Below are 27362 nucleotides of genomic sequence, written 5' to 3'. Positions count from 1 at the left end.
CTAAGGAAGAGTCTCATAAAGTAAAGACATTAGTTAATAATAATAATAATAATAAGGTATCAATACTGGTTCATTAGTTGTGAGGAGTGTGTCAGTACTCATGTGAGATGTTAACAGTCGCGAGAAATTGGTGTGAGACGCAAGGAAACTCTGACATTTCTGTCACTTTACTCTGAATCTAAAGCTCTTCCGAAATAAAAATTCTAATAAAAAATCCATGCCTGGACCCCCACAATGGACATACAGGCATTCAACAGTGAATGGAGGTAAGGGATTATATGAGCAGCTGGAGTCTTCAGGAACCGTGAGGGAAGCACAGCGACCGGAGAAAGGTCAGTGTACCAGCCAAGTTTGCAACACGCGAAAAAGGGAACCACAGTCATTTTATACTGGTTGACGTGAACGTTTCTAAAAATGATCACACAAATCAAATAATCAACCAAATTGTAACACAAACCATCTGAGGGCGTGCGCGTTTGCCGATGATACAAAATTATATTCCTGCAACAGTAAAACATCTGTCCCGCCCTGTACCTGACCGTGTTGGGAGACATGAAAGATGCTGAACCAGTTATGTAAATAATAGCACAGGGCAGTGTTTCCCACAAGTTGCTCCATGGAAGAAAAGTCCTGGGAGGTGCTTTGTGGTGAGAGAATTCACTGCTAAGTCTGGGAAACACTGAACTGCTGTAAATGTGGAGCATTCAAATGAGGAGCTGAATTTTGAGTTTTCTTTAAGTTTAATCCGCCACACAAGGGTAGGGGCTACTGGATAGGACAGTGCAGTATCTCGAATATATTACATAACATGGTAACAAGACAGGTGGAGCTTCTAAGTTAGAGAATACCCATAGAACAAAAATAGAGAGTGACCAATTCGAGAAATGTTCTCCGACCACCATGATGAAATTCACGAGGGATACGTACAATAATCCTGTATATTTAAGGCCTAGAAATTCTGGTTACACACTGACAATGATGATCGGAAATGATCACAGGTTGGATGCTGGCATTAAAGTGCTTGCGTTAAAAAAAACACGATGACCCTCCGGGATGCTTTAATAGAAATATGGCATGAACGGCCTTGCTGGCACTGTCTTGGTCCCAGTCAAGACAATGAGGCAGCGGAGAGAAAATTAAAGTGGGAATTTGGAGAGCTGGCTCCATCCCAGTTCAGGCACAGACATGCAGCGTGACCATTCTGAAGCCTCGATTTCCTCGTGTGCAAAATAAGGGAGTTGGACCAGATGGTTTCTAAGATCCCTAGCAATAATTTCACTTCCAGAAAGAAGCATAATTTCACACACATCTTCACTACAGCGTTATTTGCAACAGCCAAGAGTTGGAAGCAACCCAAACGTCCACTGACAGATGCGTGAATCTTAAAAAGGTGGTATACACATACAATGAAATATTTTTCAGCCATAAAAAAGAAGGAAATCCTATCACATGCTACAACACGGATGAATCTTGACGCCATTATGTTAAGTGAAATGGGCCAGTCCCAAGAAGATAAATTCGGTATGATTCCAAATAGGTAAGGGTATCTAAAGTCAAACTTCTAGAAACAGGAAGTAGAATGTGGCTCCCCGGGGCTGGGAGAGAGGGGAAATGGAGAATTGTTCCATGGGTATAGAGTTTGATGAAAAAGTTCTAGTGATCTGCTATACAATAATATATTTAACACTTCTGTACTGTATGCTTAAAAATGGTTTTTACAATTAGAAAGGAAGTGGATAAATAATTGTATAACTAATAGTACAATTCCAGAACCAATTCCAGGAACCAAAATTATGACATTTACTCAGTCTGGAGGTTAGAGGGATATTGTAACCTTTTGATTTCTTAAACTGGAAAAGAGTAGGGTATGGCATTTTATTGTTTATCATCCATGCATGTGGGTTCAGCAAGAACTTCGGTAATGAGAACTGTGAGCAGAGGTGGAGAAGCCTCGGTCAAAGTCACCTACAGAAGGGCCCACATTCACAAGCAGCCAAGTCTCCATCCAAGAGAGTGTCAGTGAACTTGGGCCTGCTCTGGGCTCCTAATTCTCCCACATTTGGTTGCTCTTGATTCAGAGACTGGGATCCTCAGGCCAGAAGTCTTAGTCTATCTAATCTGTAGACATGGGCAGGTAGGGGCCAGGGAAATATTTTCAGACACATTTAGTATTTTACAGAGAAAACAGTCAACATTTAATTTCTGAAGAATATGACAGAAGAAAGAGGTTTAGACTGAAGCAAAGGGACTTTGGAGAAAGAAAGAAAAGAAAAGAAAAGAAAAGAAAAGAAAAGAAAAGAAAAGAAAAGAAAAGAAAAGAAAAGAAAGAAAAGGACAGACCTCCCAGACGGTAAGGTTACTTGAAGAGCAGAATATGTAATCAAGGATGTTTTAGAATCTCTAATCCTGGAGATTTTTTTTACAGACTCCAAGCCAGAGAGGAGGCCCCCTGAGGAAGCAATGCAGACAGAATAAACCCCTGAGCCCTTTGTAGTCCTCTGTAGTCTATTTTTAAAAGCAACACATCCCTAAAACAAAAGGATACAATACAAAAGAACAGCATTAGTGTTCAAATTGAATACACTCCAATAATTTTTATGTAGGTCACATTTGCTGAGAATTTTCTTAACCATAACAGTTAATCTCAGAGTCTTTGTTTAGGATTTTTACACACAGCAGATATTACAAAGGGCAGATGTTATCTGGAATCTGTACTACAAGGCTGAAATTGTGATCAATGAGGGAAAATATGTATAAACCTAGATCCTGAACGCCCAGTGCTAACTATGATCCCGCTCAACTTCTTTGCACTGAAAATGTCCTGCATATAAAAGAGCTCTGGGAGTAGGAGACAGAGACTGAGGTACAAGTAGGGAGAAAAACAGACTCAGAAAACAAGATTTATACAAGGAGAATCAGAGAAACTCATGAAAGAAGGTCAAGCTGGGTCAACCCAAGACCTTTCTGGAACTGTTTCTGGAGCTCCTGGCAGAAATGCTCTTTTTGTCTGGGATCAAATAAATCCCGGGACTGCTGGTGGCCAAGGGTGTTGCCATATACAAAGAGCTTGCCCGAGATGGAAAGGAATAAAGAGAAAATACCAGGAGACAGAAGTGAGGCAGAAAGCGGGAGGGAGAGAGAGTACAAAAGACCATGCAGAGGTGTGTAAGCACGTCTTTTAAACCTGGATCCAGCCACTCCTGAAGTCTTCTGATTAACCAGTTTTATGAGTCAATGCATTATTTTTTTTCCTTTCAATTAGTTTGTTTCTTTCACTGGAAAGAATCCTAAGTAGAACAGGCATAAGGAAGATGAGGGTGGTGGGGGTTACCTAAGGAAATGGAGCAGGAACTGAAGACTCCAGTAGGACAAAAGTAAGAACAGTGCCTTTGATGTAGGCAGGACCTATTTGAGGGGAGGAGACCCTTTGAGTATAGAGAGACAGAGTGACATTTAGGCAAACACCGAAAGAAAAATTATCTTTGAAGAAATGGTCAACTTTGACCTCTTGGACAAATGGGCAACCATGTCCTGCCTCTAAAAGGCAATACTCTCTTCTTTTTTGTTTTTTTAAATATTTAAAAAAATTTTTATTTATTTGAGAGAGAGAGCGAGCATGAGCAGGGAGAGGGGCAGAAGGGGAGGGGGAGGGGGGGAGAGAGGGAGAGAGAGAGAGAGAGAGAGAGAGAGAGAGAGAGAGAGAATGAATCCCAAGTGGGCAACACACTCATCATGGAGCCCAACATGGGGCTTGATCCCAGGACCCTGGCATCATGAGCTGAGCTAAAACCAAGAGTCAGATGCTCAACCAACCGAGCTGCCCCAGTGCCCACTATACTCTCTTCTGTATGACGTGGATGTTTCGGGAGGGTGAGAGTCCTGCTGTACTGTCTGGACAAATATTCTACTATGAAAATAATTCTCTGCCAACTTGCTCTACTCCCTCACATTAATAGCTTCCGCATTATACCGAAGCCTGGTATTTACCATACCAAACGATGAACAGGATGCAGAACGAGAAATAAATCTACAATCTTTTCTGGATTTCTTCCCATCCTGCTGAGGATCCATGAGTGCTTAGATAAAAGGCTGGCATTCCCTTCATGTTATCCAATCTCTGGATCTGGAAACGCTTTTGTTGAGGTGATCATTTAGTTCACTTTTCAAAAGAATAATAAAGACCTGTCCCTTATTCCCTTTCTAGAGTCACACTGACATGGGGCAATCAAAGTAACCCATTATCAGAGAATTCCCTGCATTGCTCAAATTATAAACATCAATGGGCACCTCTCTTGGGAATTCAAAGAACAGACGAGTGTGGGTGAGCTAGGCTCGTTGTTAGCGGAATAAACCAGGTTTGCTTGGTGCTTTGTTTTAGCAAAGACAACATAAGTAGTGATTATAGTTCACTTGGGTTTTGTACTGATCATCAAAATGCTGACAGTCACTTAAATCACTCACTGGGTGGAATAATCACCGTGAAAGGAACCGAGAGAGTATAACTTATATTATAAAATGGAACTGAGCACAGGAGACAAAGTATTAATGGGTGTGGTCGAAGAGATCTTTGTCAGAATAACAGAGATGAATAAGGCAAGAATTAGACATCAAGTGTACCAGGGACTCTCAGTGACATGAAGACAACAGCTAAATTGTGCAATTACAAAGTTGAGCGTAACTCAGAGAACATCTTTCTTTTTGAAAACAGATGATGCCAGGTTAGCCTGGCAGTGGCTTACTGTAGAGGTTATGTACTGTCTTGCTGTGTAAAAACCCTTTTAAAATGGACAGAACAGAAATCTGGAATGCTGAGCCACCGAAATAAGCGACTGCATTATTAAACATTAGATGTTGATGGCCCACCAAGCGAGAGGACCCCTTCCAATCATCACTAATAAGCCAACCCAACCAGCCCGGCATTTGTAAGGGTCAAAGGAAAAACCGGGAAAAGAAGCACGGGGTCCCTTTAGGGGACTGTTTATTTGGCAATTATCAAAAGGGCAATTAGCTCTGACTTTTCTTTGTGGTGGAGTGGGGTGGGACTGGGAGATAAAACGGATAATTTAGACAACTGCTTGTAACAGATTGCCTGATAATGACAGGATTAGCAAGTTGAGGGCCTTTCAAGGATATCTACAGATCTGCGCAGGCCCAACACTGTGCCCAAACTATCCAATTCTTATAGATTCTGAGAATAAATATATGTAATTTTATCCTCAGAGAAAAAGTAATGCTAAATAATAAAGAGTATAAAAATAAAAGTATAAATAAAAAGTAGTATTTCAAGAGGATTTCTAAAGCAGAGTTTATAATCTTGCTCAAAGTCCCTTCCTTCTGTCCATTTTCCCCACCTGCTACTGACCTTCAGGATAGCTACACAATCAGCATGAGACCAGTTGAGCAGTGAGCATTCAAGGGACTCCGAGACTCTCTGGGTCCATATGGCAGGGGAGAATTTACCCCTGTGAGTTTCAGCCATACCTCTTCCCATCTCTAGGCTGGAAACCGTGGTTAATCAAATAATGACTTTTCAAAAGACAATGATAATAACTTACACTGAAGTTCAGTCCAAACATGCAAGTATTTTCTTTCTAATTATCTCCTAACATTAACTCTAATATTAAGTTCAAAGCCGATCCTTTCTTTCATGTTATTGCTGTTATGTTACTTTTTTCTGTTGTTTATTTATGCACTCAAATCTGTCAGTGCCTTTATTCCTTCTTCCTATCATTTTTTCTTTGCTTTTATTTTAACTGCCTAACACATACTTCTGAACTAATGCCTTAAAAAAAAGGATTTATTGGGGTGCCTGGGTGGCTCAGCTGGTTAAGCGTCTGACTCTTGACTCAGCTCAGGTCATGATCTCACACTTTGTGGGTTTGAGCCCCGTGTCTGGCTCTGTGCTGACAGTGCAGAGCCTGCTTGGGATTCTCTCTCTCCCTCTCTCTCTCTGCCCTACCTCTCCCTTTCTCTCTCTCTCCCTCTCTCTTTCAAAATAAATAAATAAGGGGTGCCTGGGTGGCTCAGTAATTTAAGCATCTGACTTTGGCTCAGATCATGATCTCATGGTTTGTGAGTTTGAGCCTCATGTCGGGCTCTCTGCTGTCAGTGTAGAGCCTGCTTCAGATCCTCTGTCCCCCTCTCTCTCTGCTCCTCCCCTGCTCATTCTCTCTCTCTCTCAAAAATAAATGAACACTAAAAAAGATAAACTTAAAAAAATTTTTTAATTTAAAAACTACTTATTTTATAGTTATTGAATAAAGTTCATGGGCCTTAAAGTTTTCAAATGATGTCTCTCAGAGTCAATGGTCCTCAATGGAAAAAAGTTTCCTGTTTTTATTTCATATCCTATACGTTCCTTTCCTTGAATCCTATGGTTAAGTTATCTCTCATCCATCTCTTTTCGGGAATAACTGTTTTTCCCATTTTTTTATTTCCTAGCGTCTTCGTCACTTCTATCATTCTCTTGTTAGACAGTTTTTCATTAAAATGAAAACATTAGCTGTGTGCTCAGCTCTGAGATACTGTTTCCATCCTTGAGAAGTTATTGTGAGGAGGGCAAAGGTGTTGCTTTCTGTTCCTGAGACACAATGGTGTGTTCTTACACGATTTTATGTTTCGAAGGTTTAACATCAAGCTATGTGAACACGAACCTTTTTTGGCCTTCCACGTCTCACACAGGAAAGCCGAGATTACGTCCTTTGTGGTTCTTCTAAAGGACGTAAGGCACAGCCCAAGCAGAATTCTTGCACGGATCTAGCACAGACCTTCTGACAACCTGGCCTTCCCTCATATGGGGACCTGTACACGCACTCACATTTCCAATGAAACTACTCAGTCTAGTTCCTCTGCTGTCCCCAAAACAGCCGCCATGATAGATACTTACTCTGGGATGTAGAAAGATTGGAGAAAGCTGACTTTGTTCGACCTGCTAACCATTCCAGGCTTTCATGCATGTTGGCCAAAGCTTTGAGGTCACTGACATCACGGAGGATGTCTTGCGGAGGGATTAATTTGTCACCCAGGTTCCCAATGAGAACTTCTGACTCCTTACCAAAGGCTGCCCTGAAAAACAAATCAGAAACATACTTCACACACAGCACAGAAAAGAGAGGGGGTGGGCAGTACTTTTTAAGGCATGTCTAGCACTGTGTTATTTGTTATAGTCGCTATTTCATAGCATGCTATCTTTCCTATAAGTTTAGCAAACTACCGTATACCTGCTTAAAATTACTCTAATTGGAGAAAGATGGTTCTTAGAAGAATGAAGTTCCCCTGACACTTATGCCTTCAACAGGAACCGGCATGGACCTGACCTAGACGGTGATGGTCGCTGGGGATGGCTTTGATGGCTGCTCTCTTGTGGGTACGTCCTTGCCTCTTCTGTTATGGATGTTGCTGAACAACATTAAAAACGTACACGGTTGAAGGTTATTGTAATACATAAAACCACCAAGTTAATCAGCTAGAAAATGTTTTAGAATGTTCAAAAGCAAAGAGGGTCCAGCCTCTTAAGAGAGCAGATTATAGTTCAGATGGACAGGCCTCGTTCATTCACTCGTTTACTTGTTCTAAAAGGAATCTGAAGCGAATGAACTACAAAGCATTAAGCTATGTGTTGCTCGAAAAGAGAAACCAGTAAAAATCAATGCTGGATCGTCTGACTGGAAAAACAGAGTCAGGTGGTCTTCGCACAAATCTGTGTCCTCATGACAGTTTGGTGGTGGTGGGGGTGGGGGTGCTGAAAAACCAAATTCTGTGGGCTCACAGAAGGAGGGGGCAGAGGGGCCCCTGAAGACCATACAGCACTGCCCCTGCACAGTGCAGAAACGGAGGCCCAGAGGTGAACCGTTTTGCCCAAATAACACACAAGGGGCAGAGCTGGGACTCAGTCTAATTCCCACAGTGCCCTTTCTTTCAAAAAGACAGAGGGCTGATGTGACAGAAGACGACCGAGGACGCTAGGGAGAAAAATCTGGTCTTTTAGGGCAAGTTCCACACAGGTGAGTAAGCAGAGTTGCGGCTGGTGGAGGTTGGAACAGGCACCTGGAGAGTTTTCTGTTAAGTCCCAAGGCTTTTGAAACCTCAGAACACCTTAAGTGAGCAGGAGCAAAGGGTTTATTTAAGTAGAACAAACCGAATGAAGTGTCCAGCAGGCAGTGATTAGTAGCAGCTGACATACAGTCAGAAGGATGCTTAATTGACACATAGGCCCGTAGGGCCCAGCACTAGAGCAGACGCTCCACGTTGAGAAAAACGCCTGCTGTGAATTAAATGCTTCATAAAGAAGGTTTACGCTGCCAAGTAGTGACTCGCCATTAGGCTTTTTGTTTCAACGGAGAGTTTCGGACATTTTCGAATGTTTCGCGCATTTTTTAAGGAAGTCATAATTGGCCGAGTCGGGTAAGCTGTGGTCCCAGAGGCAACACGTAGCCAGCCCAGGAACCTCGGAGCGTGCGTATGAGCCTTTACGCAGAGGTCACGTAAAAACGTCTTGGGGTGGGACCCAAAAGTTTGCGTTTCTAACTCGTTTCAGGCCCTTGTCTGGGAAGCACGCGTTCTTTGAGCACAAAGAGTTGCAGCCCAGGCTTCAAAGTCAGACCAAAGACACATCTGGGGCTGAATTCTCAGTCTGTCATTCACCGTGTGAATCGCCTTCGCTTCTCCGAGCACCGTTAGCTAGGGGCGGTAGTGGTGTCCTCATAGGAAGTAACGTAAAAATAGAGGGGATTTAAAAAGTCTTTACTGGGAAAATTTCAGTAATTACGCACGCAGAGAGAAGCGTACAATAACCCCCCGTGTAGCCAATGCTCAGCTTCAACTATTAGCAACTCATGGTAAGCCTTAGTTCATCTATCCTCATCCATTCCCCATCTGCCTTGGAGTATTTTTGTTTCTTTTGTTTTGGAGAGAGAGATTGAGGGAGCTTGTGCCCACGCACATGAGAAAGCGAGGGTCAGGGGTGGGGAGAATCTTAAGGAGGCTCAGTGCTCAGCGTGGAGCCTGACGTGGGGCTCGATCCCATGACCCTGTGATCATGGCCCGAGCAGAAATCAAGAGATGGATGCCTCAGTGGTTTCGTAGGTTAAGCATCTGACTCTTGATTTCAGCTCGGGTCACGATCTCATGGCTTGTGAGTTCGAGCCCCCAGGTCGGGCTCCATGCCGATAACGCAGAGCCTGCTTGGGATTTGTTCTCTCTCCCAAAATTAATAAATAAACTTAAAAAACAAGCAAACAAAAAGAGTCAGACACTCAACCAGCTGAGCCACCCAGGCGCCCCTCTCCTTGTCTTGCAGTATTTTGAAACAAATCATTCAGGTGATGGTAAGTGCATGGAACTTGGTGAAAGGTAACAAGTTGTAGTTCTAACACTCTGGCCTGTTGAGATGGCTGGTTTATTTAGTGCCAACCCAGGGTGCGCTACTATGAATGAATTGAAATAGGTGAGTGATCAGAAGTAAATAAATTAGATCTCAAGGGCTCGTTTTACAAGTGGGGCCTTGTAACATCACAGCACATATCACTGTGTCTCACAGTCCAGACTTGCCAGAATCTCCAAGAGGTAAATTACTGTGACAGAAGCCCCTGGTTGCCGAGCCAGTATCCATTATCCCATATGCCTTCTTAGTAAAAGGACCCTGGTATTGTTGGGGTCAGCAACGTACGCGACTTAAAAACAAAACAAAAACGCCCCTCAATTTCCCCGCCCTTGTGGCAGATGTAGCTCTAAACCGAAATCAGGAGCTGGGCTTCCAGGAAAGCTCTTTGAAGAGTCTTAGCTGGCCGGGGCCTCTTTTGCCTTCTCCCTTTCTGGGATGCAGTCGTGCTTCTTCGAACATCAGGTGAGTATGAGTATGAAAACAATGCTCAGAATGATAGAGGCCCAGGTGGGCGGTGTGCGTGCCCCAGCGTCACCACGGAGCTGCGATACGGCCGGAGACAATGCACTTCTGGGCTTCAAGTTACGGGAGGGACAGCGAAACCCTATTTGTTTAAGCCACCGCTATTCCAAGTTTCTGCTACCGGCAACGAAATGCAATTTCTAACTGACACAATGATCTAATTAGCATACATGATGTCACGCTCAGAGAACTTTTCTGAATTTAGATATCCCTAAAATCAAGTTACAGGGAAAGGCAAAACAATGTCTCCTCCTTGCTTTGAGCCCAGCAGACAGTTATAATATCTTCCCTGTGGCTGTCACTCAGTCAAGTTGTAAATATTTAGTTTTCTTAATCTGTCCTTACGTATCAACTCTCCCAGCCCCTTAATCATCTTTGATAGATACAACACAAAAAAATGCCTCTGAGCTGGGTGGTTAAAAAGCAACAGGGGAGGCAAACAGCTTTGAAAATCAGGCTCGGAGGCATTTTCATGCATGTAGGTGTAACCCTGGGTGCAATGTGACAATCAAGACAAATGTATTTATGTGGAAGTCTAATCTGCTTGGGTGGGGCTCTCTGGGCCCTGGGCATGTCTGTGGTGCACCTTCCAGCACTGGATGCCTATCCCATTTCCCTTTGGTTCACTCCGATTTGCTTAACCTCCTCCGACGGGAGAGCAACAGACTGAGGAAAACACAAACTGCCTCATGTTGAATACATAGTAGACATCTCATTTGACAGGAATCCATAATCACCCCCTAACAACCTGGAGAGAGCACAGAAACCATGACATTGAGGATAAATGATTGACAGCTAAAACTATTTCACACAAGAAATCATTCCTTCGAGGATTTGTGGGTGTCAAAGAGCTTGGTGGATGGTTTTTATGTGTTACAATAACCTTAGGGGATGGCTTTAGTTGCTCGACTGTGGATCTTTTTCTAAACCCTCTAATTTATTAAATAAATTATGGTATATCCACACTGTGGAAAGCTATGCAGTCATTAGAAATTATATAGTAAAAAATACTTGCTACCACAGAAAAATGTTTCCTCTGGCTTATTTTTAACCATGATCTGCAGCCGAGTAAAACAAGCTGTTATAAAACTCTATGATATTAAAAAAGAAAATGATTATGTATCTATATGAACTAAAAAAGACTGGACTGGATATCTACATACCAAGATGTGCACTGTGTAACAAGATCATGCTTTGTGCTTCTCTGTATTTTCTATATTTTCTCCAGAGAACACGTATACTTTTTAGTTAAAAACAAAACCTGGGAGGGGCGCCTGGGTGGCTCAGTCAGTTGAACGGTTAAGTGTCCGACTTTGGCTCAGGTCATGATCTCACAGCTGGTGGGTTCGAGCCCCGTGTCGGGCTCTGTGCTGACAGCTCGGAGCCTGGAGCCTGCTTCAGATTCTGTGTCCTCCTCTCTCCACTCCTCCCCTGCTCAGGCTCTGTCTTTCTCTCTCAAAAATAAACATTAAAACCAACAAACCCAAAAAACAAAACAAAAACACCGAAGTTGGTAACCCTACCACAAATGAATGAGAAAATCTTTCAAAGGGCCATATCAAGAATTTTAGCACGGAAAATTGGAAGACATGGATACTATAGTTATTTTAGCCAAACTGGGAGACAATGACCGGTCGGCTGGTCTGAAGGCTGGTGTGGGCTGTGGCTCCAGGTTTGCTAAAAATGAGTCACTGTCCACCACAGAGGGTTTCACTGCCAGAATGCCTACCACCCAGCACCTGGGCCAATATTTCCAGATCCAAATTTCTACTCACTCTTCCGCTCCTGCTTGCTATGTAAGCACATTAATTAAGGAGCACATGACGTATATTTGAGTGAAACGGCAACAGAACAATCATTACCTTGAGAAGGTGAAGTAACAGAAATTCAGAAGTAACAGGCACCCGCTAATTGCCCACAGACCATTTGTCAGAGCCGGGAACAGGAATCAGAACTCAAAGCTGTGTGTTTTAGGTACCGGGGCCCGTGTGAGGCGCCACCTTCATCATCAGTAGGCCAACACGCTAGCGTAGGAGCCCATGAAAACCACAGAAGTGTCGAGCCTGTTAAGCTTAATTTTAGCACACAATTATAATCTTTAAAAGCTTGATCTGACAAGAATTCATTTAGGAGATTTTGCCAAGAGTGTAAAACCTGTTTAATTTAATTTTACCACACAATTATAATCTTTAAGGAGGTCTATCTGACAAGAATTCATTTAAGAGAATTTTGCCGGAGATGCCGAAAATTGTCTCCGTTTAGTCTTTAAATAGTTCTGTTATCCGCTGAAATCTTAGCAAGGAAAAAAAAAAAATCTGCATTTTCAGCAGACTAAATGCATTTCTGAAAGAAACACTGCAAATAGTTTCAACATGATTGACCTGCAGATCTGGGCTATGTTTGATCACATGACATTGTATACTCAGACTCACTGCTTGCTCTCCCAGCAAATCTCCCCCAGTCTCCCACCTCGGCTTCACCCCTGCCCTGTGAGAACTGCCCCAGGAGTCAGGGAAACCCTGCCAGAGTGCACTCCTCTCTGATCCAGGACAGGGCAGGGAAGAACCAGGACTGGCTCATATAGCGAACCAGACTCACGCAGACTTCTTGCACCTTCGAAGGGGCAGTGTTGTGCCCCCGCGCTGTAACAGCCCCTCGACGACGTGTTGAACTGCTTCCCCTGCCTGAAATGTTTCCAGAAGTACCGCTTTCCTCAAGGTCTTCCTCAACAATCCTGCTAATCCTGTTTGACCAAGAAACTCATTTTGGCCAAGAAACTCATTTTGCAGCAAAAGAAGTAAGGCAGAGCTGATGTTCCCGGAATTCCCGTCTTGTTGCATACCCAATCCCCCGGCGGGTGGTGGTGGGGGGGGAACTGGCCTGATGGAAGGGTTGGCCTATGTAGGATTCAGCTATGGTCCAGCTGGAAGGCAACACCTCTAAGGCTGGAGTGCTGAGGGCCTGACTCAGAGACCCACATAGAGTATTTTTCCCCCCAATGACAAGAAAATATGGGTCTGGGGACTAAGGAATAAAAGTAGCAATGGGCTCTCCTCTCTTATGGAGGGTCTACTCTTGCCTCACCCACCCCCCCCCCCCCACATGGCACTAGGCCACTTTTCAGGTGTTCAGGAAGGAAGGTCTCCATCAGAGGATACAACAATGACCACATTAAATTGGTAGCAGAGACTGTCATGTGGTTTTCTGGGCTTCTCACTACTGAGCCCGCAGGCAGAGAGAGGCGTTACTTTGATGCCTGGAATGACGGGCCTCAATTGCCAAGAGGGGGACATGTGTTGCTTCTGCACAATCAGGGCGGGCAGGACTACGTCAGATTCACTGGGCTCCATCTGAGTATTTCCATGTCCATGGTGAAATTAGTGGAAAAACCAGGGCAGCCTAATAAAGGCAGAGCTGCTAAGAACTCAGGTCTCTCAGGAACAAAGGCTCTATTCAACACATCCAGGTGGAGGACCCTGACCACCTGAGGTGCTGGCAGAGGGCGAGGGCACCATGGAATGGGTGGTTAGAAAAAGGAAGTCATCAATATCATCTGCTGCTTCTGACCAGTTACACGGGCTGTGGCAGCCTGCATATTTACGCATATATCAGCCAATGGTTTCTTTTTGTTTTCCACTCCCCCCACTACATTTTATTTACAGTAAAATATACATAACATGAAGCTGACCATTTAACCATTTTTAAGTATACAGTTCAATGGCATTAAGTACACTCACCACGTGCCATCATCGCTATCTCTTTCCAGAGCTTTTCCATCATCCCAAACAGAAACTATTCCCATTAAACAGTAACTTTATTGCTGGACGGCTGGATCATAGGGTGATTCTGCGTTAGCTTTTTCAGGGACTACCAAAATGCCTTCCACAGTGGCTGTACCATTTTACATTCCTACCAGCAATGCACAGGGGGTTCTAATTTCTCCATATACTTGCCAAAATGTGCTATTTTCTGGTTTTAAAATTTTTAATTAATTTTTAAATAACAGCCGTCCTAATGGGTGTGAGGTGGCATCTTCCCCACTCGTTTTATATGAGGAACTGGTAGTGATCAACATTCCAGTTTCATTCAGAGGTCACCAGACAGGAGAAGTCACATCTGACCTGACCAGGGAGGACACCGGAAATCCTAGACTTGCGATTAACACACTGAGTGATGAGACAGACTCTCCCTTGTTGGGGGAGGGGGGAAGGAATGCCTTAATAGGATGAATAGCAGCCTGGATGAAGCAGAAGGAAGAAGTTCTAAGCTACTGGCATAAAGGTAACAAGGATACAGAGTAACAAGTCCCAGGCCTGTTTACCCTAAGCTCTATTCCTCACCTTTCCCTTCTCGGATCTATACTGGGGGTGGGGGGCAGGCAGGGGCCGACCCTTGTAGGCTGTTTTCCAGGTTCCCGGCTGGGTTCTGACAATGGGAGGCCCTAGGTCGGGGATGTTGACGGCCAGAGGCAAGGTGAAGGCAGGGCACTTGTCCCCCTCCCTCTCGCCTTTGGGCGATGTCTCTGGCAACAGATGCATCTCCTTCTTGGCTCCAGATCCTACCAGGCCCCAACTTACTTTGGGTGCCTCTGTGTTCTGGTAAATGCCTCTCTCCTTTGGCATTCTGGCTAAAGGGAGATCGTGGCTTCTTGCCGTTGGGTTATTGTAATGTCCCTGTTTGATACATCCTCATTAAAACGTATAACCAATTCCCTGCATTAAATTCTCCTGGAGGTAAATAGTTGACATGGTTTCTGTTTTCCACATTAGACCTTGACTTACATAAGACCCAATAATGATGTCTTACCATATTCAATGCTACTGGGGATGGAGTCAATTATTTGGCTTGGGAATTAATTAGTTCTGTTGTGTAGGCAGAGAAACTGAGACTGGTTAAGGTGACCTGTAGGAGATGACTTAGCCGTTATCTGTCAGAGCCTAAACCGATGAAGGTTATAAAAAGGTCAGGTCATCCACCTCGATTCCTAATAATACCGACTGATTCTATTGAGATGTGACAATGACACATCCATTTATCACTTCTGCTTTTTACAACTGCTCAATCTTCAACCCTTTCAAAACTTAATTTGTCTGTGTCAAAAATAATGGGGGTAGTACCATTCTGATGGGTTCTTTAATCAGGTTTTCAAAAACTGTTTTTCTAAGATGATCTTGGCTAAACCCTCATAAATAAGAATAAAACAGCCCAGTTATCCTGATTACAATATTATTTTTTTCCTCCTAGAAAATGCTAAAACTCATCACTAAGTCTCCCCTTCAGTGGTTTTGCATGCACACTCTCACGTGAGTAGCTATTTTTCACATTTAATAAGTAATTGCTCTTCTTCAGAAATTTGTCTCCATCAATAATCACAATCAAGGGTTTTTGTCGTTGGCGTTCTTTGCCTACCGTTCCTCTGCCTTGTAAAAACTTGCAATGCTCTGGCCTGGCTAGATGGGGCTGAGAAGTCCACAAATCTGTTCAGAGACAGAACCAGGAAGGAGTCCGGGAGGGGCCTTCTCCACAATCAAGGTGAATATTTAAAATATCAGCAACTTTTCTGCTCCTGGGTCCTGCTTGGGGCTTAGAAGAACATTAATTTATTGTTACTTTTTTTTTTTTTTCCCCCCTGGTCGCAGGGAAATTGTAGTTTCTGGGTTTCTACTCCTGGGTGACAGCCAGGAAAAATTAATCATGACCATCTTGGGGGCGGGGGTGGGGGTTTGACCACCAGCTCTTTCTCTTGTTTCTTTAAATCTGTTTGCTCACTGAGACAGGCACCAAACACTGGACTCACGGATTTCTTATATCCTGGCACTGAGAGGGATCTCGGCGGGTAGCGAAACCAGTGGTCCTCACTCTGGCTATACCTTAAAAGCTTAACTAGTAAAGCATAAACAAAATTCCCCATGCCAAACTCCATGTGCAAAAATTCTGATCTAATTGGTCACGGGTGGGGCTCAGACATGGACATTTTTAAAAAGAGTGGCTTTCCTGGAATATATTTCCTATGTTGTAAAATTTACCCAGTTAACATGAGCAGTTCAATACTTTTCAGTCCATCACAGTTACGCGACCATACCATGATGTGGAACATTTTCATTACTTCAAAAACAAACGCTGTCTGTACCCATTAGACTTTATACTTAATTCCCAACCCCGACCCTCCAGCCCCAAGTAAGTACTACTCTACTTTCTATCTCAGTAGATTTCCCTATTTTGGACTTCATCTATATTCATATAAAAGGAATCATACGGTAGGTCGTCTTTTGTGACTGACTTCTTTTACTTACCATGTTTTCAAGGTTCATCTGTGTTCATTTCTTGTATTACCAGATAATAGTCCATCGTATGGATATGCCACATTTTGTTTATCCATTCATCAGTTGATGGACATTAGGGTTGTTTCCACTTCTAGGCGATTGTGAGTATTGCTGCTATGAGCTTTCATGTATACATCTTTGTGTGGGGGTGTGTTTTCATTTCTCTAGGTATATACACCTGGGAGTGCAACTGGTGGGTCATATGGTGACTATCTTTAACCTTTCAAGGAAATATCATATTGTATTCCAAAATGGCGGCACCATTTTCCAGCGGTATATGTGGGCTCTGATTTCTCGACACCCTTGCCAACTGTTGTTATTATCTGTCTTTTTAAAAACTACAGTCATCTTAGTGTATGTGAAGAAGCATTTATCTCAGTGTAGTTTTGATTTGCATTTCCTTGATGGCTAATGATACTGAGCATCTTTTCATGTGTTTATTGACCATCTGTATATCTTCCTTAGAGAAATGTCAATTGTGATCCTTTGTTCATTTTTTAATTGGGTTATTTGTCTTTTTATTATTGACTCATCCATTTGTTAGCAGATACATACGAGGAATCCACCATTACCCAGGCTCTGTCTTAGATCCTGTGGTGGGATCAAAACCCACTAGAATAATTTCATAGTCCGCTAATATGCCATAACCCAGAGTTTGAAAAATACTGTGTTAAATTGTGCCTGGCTCTATGAATGTGTTCCTTGACTGGGTTTCCCAAAGATGGTGAACATTTATGAAGCATTTTATAGGGAAACTAAAACACACAGAGGAAGATGTGTTCATTTGCACACTGTAGCAAAAGTGTGAACAGTTTCTGTTCTTAGTTTACTGATCAGGGCCATAATAAGCCACACTGCCCCTCACAAGTTACAGTAGCTTTAGGGTTTCACTTTGCCCAGGGATTCCACAGCCCTCAGTCTTGCCGCCTCAAGACACACAAAAATTGCTTCTTATCAAGGAATTGGACTTTCTTGAGCACTCAACTCTCAAGTAGTGCTGAAGCAGGGGAGACACACATCTGTCAAATCTCAGAACAGGCTCTTTTCTATTTTGTAAAACCAAGTCTAATCACAGGAGTCCTTAAAAGTGGAGAACCCTTCCTGGCTGTGGTCAGGGAGAGACATGATGATGGAAGAAGGTCAGAGAGGTGTCATGTTGCTGCCTTTGAAGAAGGAGGGAGACCAAAAAATGAGGGTGGCCTCTAAACGCTGGAGAAGGCGAGGAAATGGATTCTCCCTTAGAACATCCAGAAAGGAATGCTGCCCTGCTGACATCCTGATTTTAGCCCACTGAGACCTGTGTTAGACTTCTAGCCTACAGAACTGTAAGAAAATGGATCTGTGTTGTTTTAAGCCACTAACTTTGTTGTGGTAAATTGTTAATGCACACATCATAAAATGAATATATGTGGTAATGATGTGCATGTGTTAGGCGAGTGCCCTTGTCCTTGGGAGATGCACGCTCAAGTGTCTAAGAGTGAAAGGGCACCATGTCTTTAGCCTACTTTTGATGGTTTGGCAAGAGAGAAGTATGTGCATTTATTTCGGAGAGAATGGAGTAGGTATGGCGAGATGTGAACGGTCAGTAAATCTAAGTCAAGGCATACATGCATTCACTGGACTGTTATTTCAACTTTTCTGTGAATTTATCAGTAAAAAAAAAAAAAGTTTAAGTTCAGGAAAAACAAAAAAAGCGAGAAACAGATGGATAATTGTGGCGCTTTTCAAAATCACTGCCCAAAACAGTTTCTAGGAGAGCAATCTCCTAGGAATCACTTCCTAGCTGGATCCCTTGACAGGGCTTTTTAAGTTTCTTGCCAGTGCACCGAGTTTCTGAAAACGAAGGTTCAATACAAGGTATAACATAACATGTATGAGGACACTTTAACGTGCCAAATTAAAAACTTGAACAATATTACTAAAGCAATCAGAACTGTTGCGAACTGTCTTTGCCATTCTCATTTCAAATCTGGAGAGAGAAAATGCAGAATGACAGCCAGTTATGTTTTGACATGTTTAATCCACGCAGGCATAAATGCATAATTTCTTCCGTCAGTCCATCTTTCCGTCCTTGTATAAGAATTCTGGAGTCGTTTATGTGTTGTGTTCTTAAGGGTGAGCACAGAAAAACTATTATGCTCAGATAAGTCTCTTCTCGAAAAAAATGGCTTAGAGCCACCAAGGTGATGGCGGGGCAAAGGCACCATTCTGCTAAAGGGAGTTTCACCTCCATGAGGGTTCCCTGTCTAAAAGAGAGCCATGAAACCATCACCCTTTTCATCACAAAGCCTATAGAGGCTGGGTTGGGAGCAAAACACTGGGGTTCAAATAGTGAGTCTCTCTCTGATTAGAGGCCAAGATTGTAATCACAGGTCAATGTAAGTGACTGGGTGATGAGTCCCAGTACACTATGGAAATTCATTATGTACAAACAAGACACAATAAAACAAACCTCTGATTCTATTTGACTCAGAACTGCATTAAGTCATATGAACAAGAATTCTTTAAATTTTTCTATAATTATAGTTTAATTTCTCATTTTTCTTCTCTAGCAGCATTTTATGCTTTTGCCTGTATTACTAACAATATATTCTATACATTAAACAGTTGGCTTGTTTATTTCTGGCTAATTTCCTACCGCTAATGTAAAACTGCAGCTCAGAATATAGGTGAACAGTTAAGTATTTTCACTCTGCTATGGGATGAAATGTATTCCCCCCGCCTCCCGAAATTCATGTTGGTAAGGCCCTAAGCCCCGAAGTGATTGTATTTAGAGATGGGATCTTGGAAGGTAATTAAGTCATGAAAGTAGAGCTCTTATGATGGGTTAATACCCTTATATGAAGAGACATGAGAGAGATCTCTCTTTCTCTCTCTGACATGTGAGGATATAGCAATAAAACGGGCCTGTGCGAGCCAGGAAGAGAGCTCTTAATTGGCTGACACCTTGATCTTGAACTTTCCAGCTTCTGGGACTATTTGGTTAAACAACTATTCTGTTGTTTAAGCCACCAATCTATGGTGTTTTGTTATGGCGGCCTGAGCTAATACATACCCCCTACACTAAGACTCCTATGCTACCCTTTCTCTTGTTTCACTCCAGTACTTGTATATGAAGTAGTCCATGAGTATAGACATCCTTTCATTCAACAAGCATTTACTAAGCAACCACTGTGTGACTCATTCTAGGTCTGACATTCAATACCCAAATTCTAGACCAATGTTACTAGCTAAGTACTCTGGCCATTAACCCTATACCTTTGACATCAGTGCTGAATCCTAATTTGACTAGGAACTTGATTTCAAAAGCCTTTCAGGCACCCTCCGTTTTTATGACAACGTTTTTTTCTGGAAAACAATAGTCATAAAAGAGTTGACCAAATTTTCTTATAATATCAGCTTAATAATTAAAGGCTGTGATTCAGAGATATCAAAAAAATGATGAATGTTTGCAAAAAACATTGCAAAAAAATTGCAAAAAAAATTGCAAAAAATATGTCATAAATGTAAACATACTAAAACTAGAACCCTGAGTACCTAAAAAATAGTAAAATTACGCTAAAAATTCTACAAAATGGACAGAATGCACTAGGTGTACTGATTACACAGAGGGCTCCATCTACTCTAAAATATAAATTCACAGTATGAAAATACGATTCTCCTGAACATTCAGCATGAACTAATGTAGTGTACGTACACACACACACACACACACACACACACACACACTCGCTCACTCACTCACTCACTCACTCACTCACTCTCCGGCCTGTAAGTTCTAGAGGGGAGGGACAGAGGTGCAGAGTCATTTAGAGAGGACTGTCATTTAGAAAGGAAGGACAGAGATGCAGAGAAGTGAGGGAAGCTGGTTAAAGACACAGAGAATTAGGGGCAGAGTGAGGATGAACCCAAAGCTGAGTCTCCAGGGTTTCCCCACATTCTGTACCCCCTTGTTAGACCCAAGGAGACGAGTACACTGATGTAACAGTGGGTAGGGAGAGTGAAAAATTCCATGGAAATTAATACTGGGTTCTAACAAGCAAAGAGCTAATTGTGAACAGCACATTATTTTCAGGCTGATAGCACCTGCTCAGTGTTCTGATATAGAATCCACTTGGAATAAAATTGCATTGAAGCGCTGTTAGCTTGGAACAAGAATGTCTCCTTTAGCCAAGCTACTCAAATAAGCCTGGCTACTAAGTTTTCTTTGTAGGATGTTGTCAAACAACACTGAATATAAACAATGAGGCACAAGGTTTTTCTACAGGTGCTAGGACTTCTGAGGTATGCAGTTTAGTTTTCCATTAAGAACATTTATTAAGCTTCAAAACAGATGATCAAATATAGGATTAAAATAACCAGTAATTATAAGTTGAACATATACTTTGGTTTTTTAACTACCAAGAATGATTACAGATTTAGAAATCAAAATTCATGTACGATTGAACTTCCTCACCTAAATATTCCAGTTCATTGATCATTCTGGTTATTTCTCAAATTGCCATACAATTTCCTTTGAATAATCTAAATCTACGCTGAGCAGAGACAGGAAACAACTGATCTCAAGCAAAGGCAATGACTCCCAAACTAAGCAATTAGGTGGCCCGTCTTCAAGGTAGCTTTCTTGGAACACAGAAGGGGAAGGAACTGATGAATGATTGGGGGCTCAGGGGTTTTAGGAGGAAGACAAAGAAAGAGATGGGAATGCCTCAGGCAAAGTGAGGTAATACAGAGAAGAGTAAATGCTTTGCATAACATTGGCAGGAAAGTGAAGCTGGTTTAAGATTAAGATATTTTTCAGGGATGGGGCGCCTGGCTGGCTCAGTCGGTTGAACGTCCGACTTCGGCTCAGATCATGGTCTCCCGGTTCGTGAGTTCGAGCCCCATGTTGGGCTCTGTGCTGACAGCTCGGAGCCTGGAGCCTGCTTCGGATTCTGTGTCCCCCTCTCTCTCCGCCCCACCCCTGCTTGTGCTCTATCTCTGTCTTTCAAAAATGAATAAACATAAAAAAAATAAAAAAATTAAAAAAGATATTTTTCAGGGATAAAAAAATGTTGGAATGGCAATGTGTTCAGATTAGTGAGCTGGCAGTCAATAGTAACAGGGTTTGAGGATATGTGGATTTTTTTTTTTTTAGTCAAATAAAAAATTAAAACTAAGTAACAATTACTTGTAGTTAAATAATCTATAATGCTGAGCAACGATTCCCCTGTCCTACTCCTACTCATCCTTAGTCCTGTGACCCTAAAAAAAAGCACCTACAGCTTAAAAAAACAAACAATTTCTGTTCCTATTTCTTCCAGTCGTCATATCCACCTCTCTACATAACCAATGGAAACTGCTACTTGCTGATGTAGTAATTTTCCACATTTTGATTCTGACCACCCTTCTTCCCTCCTTCAATTATACCACTCCCCGTTCCTGATGCAGTTCTATTATTATTTTCAATGTTTCCACTGGTCTTTTATATTTTTACACATATCTTTACCTCTAGCAGGACTCCCCACACTACAAATTGCTTATTTAACTACACCCCCCCCCCCCACGCCTCCAGACTGGGAGCTCCTTACCCAGAAGGAAAACGGGCGCAGAGGGGGAAAGGGTGCCCAGAGGGAAATGCTGGAGTGTCAGCTGATACCTGAGCTGTGTGTCTTGCAAGCCGAACAGGATGGGAGTACAGCAGGCAGGGGTGGGATAGGCAGAGGGCATTCCAGGAAGAGTAATGCGCATGGAAAGACACACAGGTAGGAATGAGCACCGTAGGCTGAGAACCAGAGAAAGTTCAGTAGGGAGAAAGGGATGCGGGTGAGAAGGTGAGTGGTCCTCAATCAACTGGCAGGGACATCAGCCTGCAGCACAGAGCTGGGGAACGACAAGAGCAGGACTTTTCAGCGGTGGTTTTAGACCAGCTCACTGCTGGCCGGTGTCTTAGGAACACCTCTTCCGGTTCCTACCCCAGGCTAGGTAACAGATATCCTTCCCTCCACAATGGCACAGAACATCATTCTCAGCCTCTTTCTGAAGGGCTGCGTGGGATTAAATCAGGGAGATTATTTGTTCTTTGATTAAGATTCTAAGTGAGAGAGGAGAATGGTGTTAAATGAAGTAAAATCTAAGTTTAAAAAGTTAAATAATTCTATGATCTGAAACTCTACAAAAAACACAATGTAGAAGATGCTCTATTAGTGACTTTTAAATAACACTAATGAATAATTATAATCCTCAAATAATTGTCTAAATAGGTTAGCATTTATGGAATATATATAGGGGAGATTTTAAGTGTTTTTCCATTTACTGCCGATCTTATGCTAACAAGAGTGATATCATTATAATATAATAACAAAGTGCCTAATGCAATCGTCCTGAACATTAATTGATATGTTTTGTAGCTGAGTCTCCAGTTAATTACCTGTCTTTCTTGTTTAATTTTGAGATTTAAGTCTGCTTCTCATCCATTCTTGCCTGGCAATGCCCTACATCCATCTATGACCTTCATCTTGTTTAAATGAGGGGAAAAAAACATTTTAGCAAAGCATTTTCTGCCCCTGTACTTAGTTAATATATTCATATTTTCTGATTCATCTTTCCTCTTATAATTATATTTTTAAAGTCATATTAAGCCTGCAGAGATAGTGGAATAAATGTCTCCATTCTAATGAACGTCTTGTTCAAGCTAGCTAGTCTATTTTTCCTGCACTAGATTTTTTTACTTGTTCCTTCAATTCATCTGAAGATTCTTCAATAGCTGTAGCTCCTGGGAACCTTTTAACAGCTGTTGCTTACGCTTGTCTTGAGAACCTTTTAAATTTCCGAGTGGAATTGTTACGAAAGTTATTTATGCTCTACTTTACTCATACCACGTTTCATCTAAACATATTCCTAAACCTACTAGATTTCTGCCTCTCTGTCTAATCTGAGCGGGCTGAAGAAACCAAAGAGGTATAAAGACCTACCGAAGGCAAAAGCTAAGTGAAACACACTAATTAATGGCCATGCGGAGACTGGAAACTAGTGAGCTTCTAAAAGGAACATATTCCTACGTGGGCAACCTTTACAGGGGCCACAGAAGGCATTTTCTCCCAATGAAGATACCAGCTCACCATTCTTTACATTTTATTCTTTTCATTCGAAGAGTGGGGGATTCTTCCTATTTTTAAATTCAGCTTCACACATTCCACATTTATTGAGGATCTGTGATGTACTACTAGGGTCTCACAGAAGGCAGGTGAATATGCAAACCTCCTTTCTGCTTTCGCTCTGGCTCTTTTCTTCCTTAACCATCCAATGTGGAACTCACGCCAAATAAAATGTCAGGAATGGTCTTGCTCTTTGAAAATAATCTTTTGCTGTTCTTTAATCATACCGAGTTCCAAATTTCATAAAACAACAAAAAGCATCCTTAATGAACACAGCACTCACTTGATTCTCCAGATAACATGAAAAGTTTATCTTTTAAAAAACTCAGTAACTAAAAATAGCTAAAATATCCTTAGTCTCTCTTCCCTACTTAGGTCTGCATCACACTCTATCTGAACCTACATAATTTCTTTTATATCATTTTTGTATTTTCATCCCCTCTGTGTCCTCTTCTTTCAACAATGATTCTTTTTGTTTTTTCTTCTCTTTGATGACAAACAATAAAACTCAGAGAATTCATAACAATGTCATATAATGAATACTAATAATTGCAAACTAAATCTAGAGTAAAAGCACCTATATGATAAATGTCTGACATTAGCATATCATGACTAGCAAATCAGTCGAGATTATAATGATCAATGAAAATGAAGGACTAATTCGAATGTCCCAAACTGTAAACTCCTGGTATATTTTTAGGCTGGTGGTTTGTAGGGCGGTAGCTCTGAGAGTAGAACGCCTGGGCTCAAATTTTAGTTCTGTTGCTTAGTAGCTCTGTAAATCTGGGGGAAGTGACTTAATTTCTCTACACCTCAGTCTTCTCATCTGAATGGGAATAACTTACCTGAAAACTCACAACGTTGCTGTACGGTTCCGGGCACTGTCAACTCTGATTGTTGTGACTGTTGGAACCGATTGTACAATCTTCCATCATTTGTCTTTCTGCCTGCTATACTTCAAGACTAATTCGTAGGCTTTCCATATTCTTTGACTTCTATCACCTGAAAACTCTGGTCCTGGTCTCGCCAAACACATTTATCTACTTAAGGATTTTCAAACCTAGCTCTCGAGAAAGGATTCTTCTTTTTGAAATCCAGGGTCCCTGAGTGACATGGGGGTTAGAGGTTTTGGGGGACAGTCTTTCTAATACATACGGCCTGCTCCAATCCTAGACAATCCCTCCTCACCCCTGTTACTTGTCCCAACACCTTACCTCTTTGGTTAATTACATCTCCAGGAAGTGGGACTGCTTTTATTAGTAGATATTCATTGATCCCAAAAGGATAAATATATACATATATATGACAGGTGCAAAGACAATAGGCTAGAGAGCCTGCTTTCAGCTTCTTTGGGAACAAAGGGATATTTGCTATTTTTCCTTTTTCTATTAAAGCCCTGGCTTGACCTATTTTTTCCCCCCTCTATTCAAAGTTAAACCTGGAAATAACGCACTTTATTTTTTGGTTAAAATACAAGAATAGGAAAGGGCCTCATTTAGTAATGAAGGGAATATAACCTTTATTCAATGCAAAGGGCACTCGATTCTATATTCATTCATGCGCCAAATAGCCCTCTGAGCTTTAAAAACTAATTATAGGAGGGGAGTGTGACTTTTTAGTCTTTTTGGCTCCCACCATGCTCCACGGTACTCTAATGTGCTAAATCAAGGCTCTATCAATTCTACCACATTGGAATATCAACAAAGGGTGTTCACTCTTACTTATCTTTGCTCTAAACTTCTAATCAGAATAGAGAATGTGACAGTTTAAGAGGAAAGAATCATAAACAAAAGACTGAAAAAAAATTACTTTTCTATTGTTAAAGTACATATAATTTGTTTTCAAGCTATGTCTACCTGCAGAACCATGGGCAAATCTCTCGGGCACAATGTTCAGCAAAATAAACCCGATGCTATGATTAAACATATATAAAATTGGGGGCCATTCAAAACTGATCTATGGTGATACAAGTCGGAATTGTGCTTATCTTGAGGGTAAGCCATACGGGTGCTAGGAAGGTTCTGTATTTTGATCTGGGAGGGGGTTCCGTGGGTATAAACACATATAACATTTCACTGAATTACATACCTAAGGTTATATACTTGACTTTAAAATTTTTTTTTTTCAACGTTTATTTATTTTTGGGACAGAGAGAGACAGAGCATGAACGGGGGAGGGGCAGAGAGAGAGGGAGACACAGAATCGGAAACAGGCTCCAGGCTCTGAGCCATCAGCCCAGAGCCCGACGCGGGGCTCGAACTCACGGAGCGCGAGATCATGACCTGGCTGAAGTCGGACGCTTAACCGACTGCGCCACCCAGGCACCCCTATACTTGACTTTATATATACTGCCTTGACGTATATTCAGGTTCACCAAAATTTTTTTTAAATGTATGTGTAAGTGGCTTTGCCTTCAAATTTTAGATGGAGAGTGGTAAGATTCAGTGAGCAGAGCATGAGTAAGAAAGCCAGGACCCCAGTCTAGCTCTTCTCAATCAGAAGCGTGAGGTGGTGCACAGATCCGCGGCTCTTTGGATTGGCATCCTCTTTTCTGGACTAGGGCTAGAAACTCTTTCTTTTGAGCTACTTAAGACACTAATAAAACTAATTGAAAATCTCTTTGCAAACGTAGAAGACAGTTAAGGGGTTACAAAATAATAAGCCGAGGAAATAGGAAGAAGATTTACATTCATTTAAAGTAACCTGAAAAGTTGAGGAAAATAATTTATCTTCCAGAAATTACTTCTAATAAAACTATTCAGGCTATAGATATGATTAAATGGATACACTTAAAGAGAAGGTGTGCCAATATGCTTACCCAGATCTCTTAAAAATTTGGCAGCAGGAAAATGTAACAGTAATACTAAGACAGAGGGGAGTCTGTGGCCTGACTTCTGTGCCAAGGTCAGTTTGATTATTCTTACTCGAGGCTCCAATTAATCAGTGTCTCAATCATTCTTGACCTCTCTAGATAGAAAAAACAACTCATGAGGCTACTCTTTGCTATTATTACCATGACAATACAATCTAAAGTAAGGGGAAGTATATGGGGCACCTGGGTGGCTCAGTCAGTTGAGCATCCGACTTCGGCTCAGGTCACAATCTCACAGTCCATGGGTTCAAGCCCTGCATCAGGCTTTGCACTGACAGCTCAAGCCTGGAGCCTGCTTCGGATTCTGTCTATCTGTCTTTCTCTGCCCTTCCCCCTACTTGCTCTCTACCTCTCTCAAAAAGAAATAAACGTTAAAAGATTAAAAAAAAAAAAAATAAGAGGAGGAGTAGAGAGCAGGGAGAGGAAATAAAAATGCAAGAGTTTATAATTTATTTCAGATGCTGTGGAAAAATATATTCAGCACAATAAAGGTTTTTGAGAAAAACAGCTCTGTGACTTTGGTATAAACAAGGATTTCTAAATACCTGTCCATCTCTAACAAAGGAGTCGCATCCTGATATATAAAGAACGCCTACAAATCAGTATGGAAAAGACAGACAATGTACTTGAAAATGAGCAACAGATGTGAACAAATATATTACAAAAGAACATATTCAAATGGCCGGTACATACATAAACACATAAAAAAGGTGCTCAACTTCATCAATCACGACATAAACACATAAAAAAGGTGCTCAACTTCATCAGTCACGAGATAAATGGATATTAAACCACAACAAGAGACCTCTACCAATACAAGAAGGCTAAAATTAAAAAAAAAAAAAAAGGGAATATCAAGTATAGATGAGATATGGAGCAACCCGAACTCTCATACACTGCTCTGAGTATGTAAACTCCTCCCACCACTTTGGGAAACCATTTAACAGTGTGTACTAAAACTCAACACATGAATATCCTGTGACGAAGCAACTCTACTCTTAGAACATAGACAAAAGAAATGTATACATCTGGCTACCAAAATACAGGTAGTAGAATATTTATAGCAACACTATTTGAAATAGTTCCAACCTAGAAATGCCCAGGTGCCTATCAGCAGTAGAGTAAAC

General features: G+C 41.8%; 1 protein-coding gene and 1 long non-coding RNA gene across 2 annotated transcripts in view; one reads left to right on the top strand and one right to left on the bottom strand.

The window, feature by feature from the left end:
- Nucleotides 1–27362, bottom strand: part of EXOC4 (exocyst complex component 4) — a 754543-nt gene that overhangs the window by 112220 nt on the left and 614961 nt on the right. The window contains exon 14 of the mRNA XM_030308464.1: nt 6887–7065. Within this exon, the coding sequence (XP_030164324.1) occupies nt 6887–7065 (179 nt within the window). The remainder of the gene's footprint in view (nt 1–6886; nt 7066–27362) is intronic.
- Nucleotides 1–27362, top strand: part of LOC116737948 — an 85942-nt gene that overhangs the window by 12696 nt on the left and 45884 nt on the right. The window contains exons 2-3 of the long non-coding RNA XR_004343313.1: nt 7298–7366; nt 15149–15207. This is a non-coding gene — a long non-coding RNA (uncharacterized LOC116737948). The remainder of the gene's footprint in view (nt 1–7297; nt 7367–15148; nt 15208–27362) is intronic.

This window comes from Lynx canadensis, chromosome A2 (genome assembly GCF_007474595.2).
Source record: "Lynx canadensis isolate LIC74 chromosome A2, mLynCan4.pri.v2, whole genome shotgun sequence".
In the NCBI taxonomy this organism is placed as follows: domain Eukaryota; kingdom Metazoa; phylum Chordata; class Mammalia; order Carnivora; family Felidae; genus Lynx; species Lynx canadensis.
Note: the sequence above shows the minus strand (reverse complement) of the source record. Positions and strands in the feature narration are given on the sequence as shown.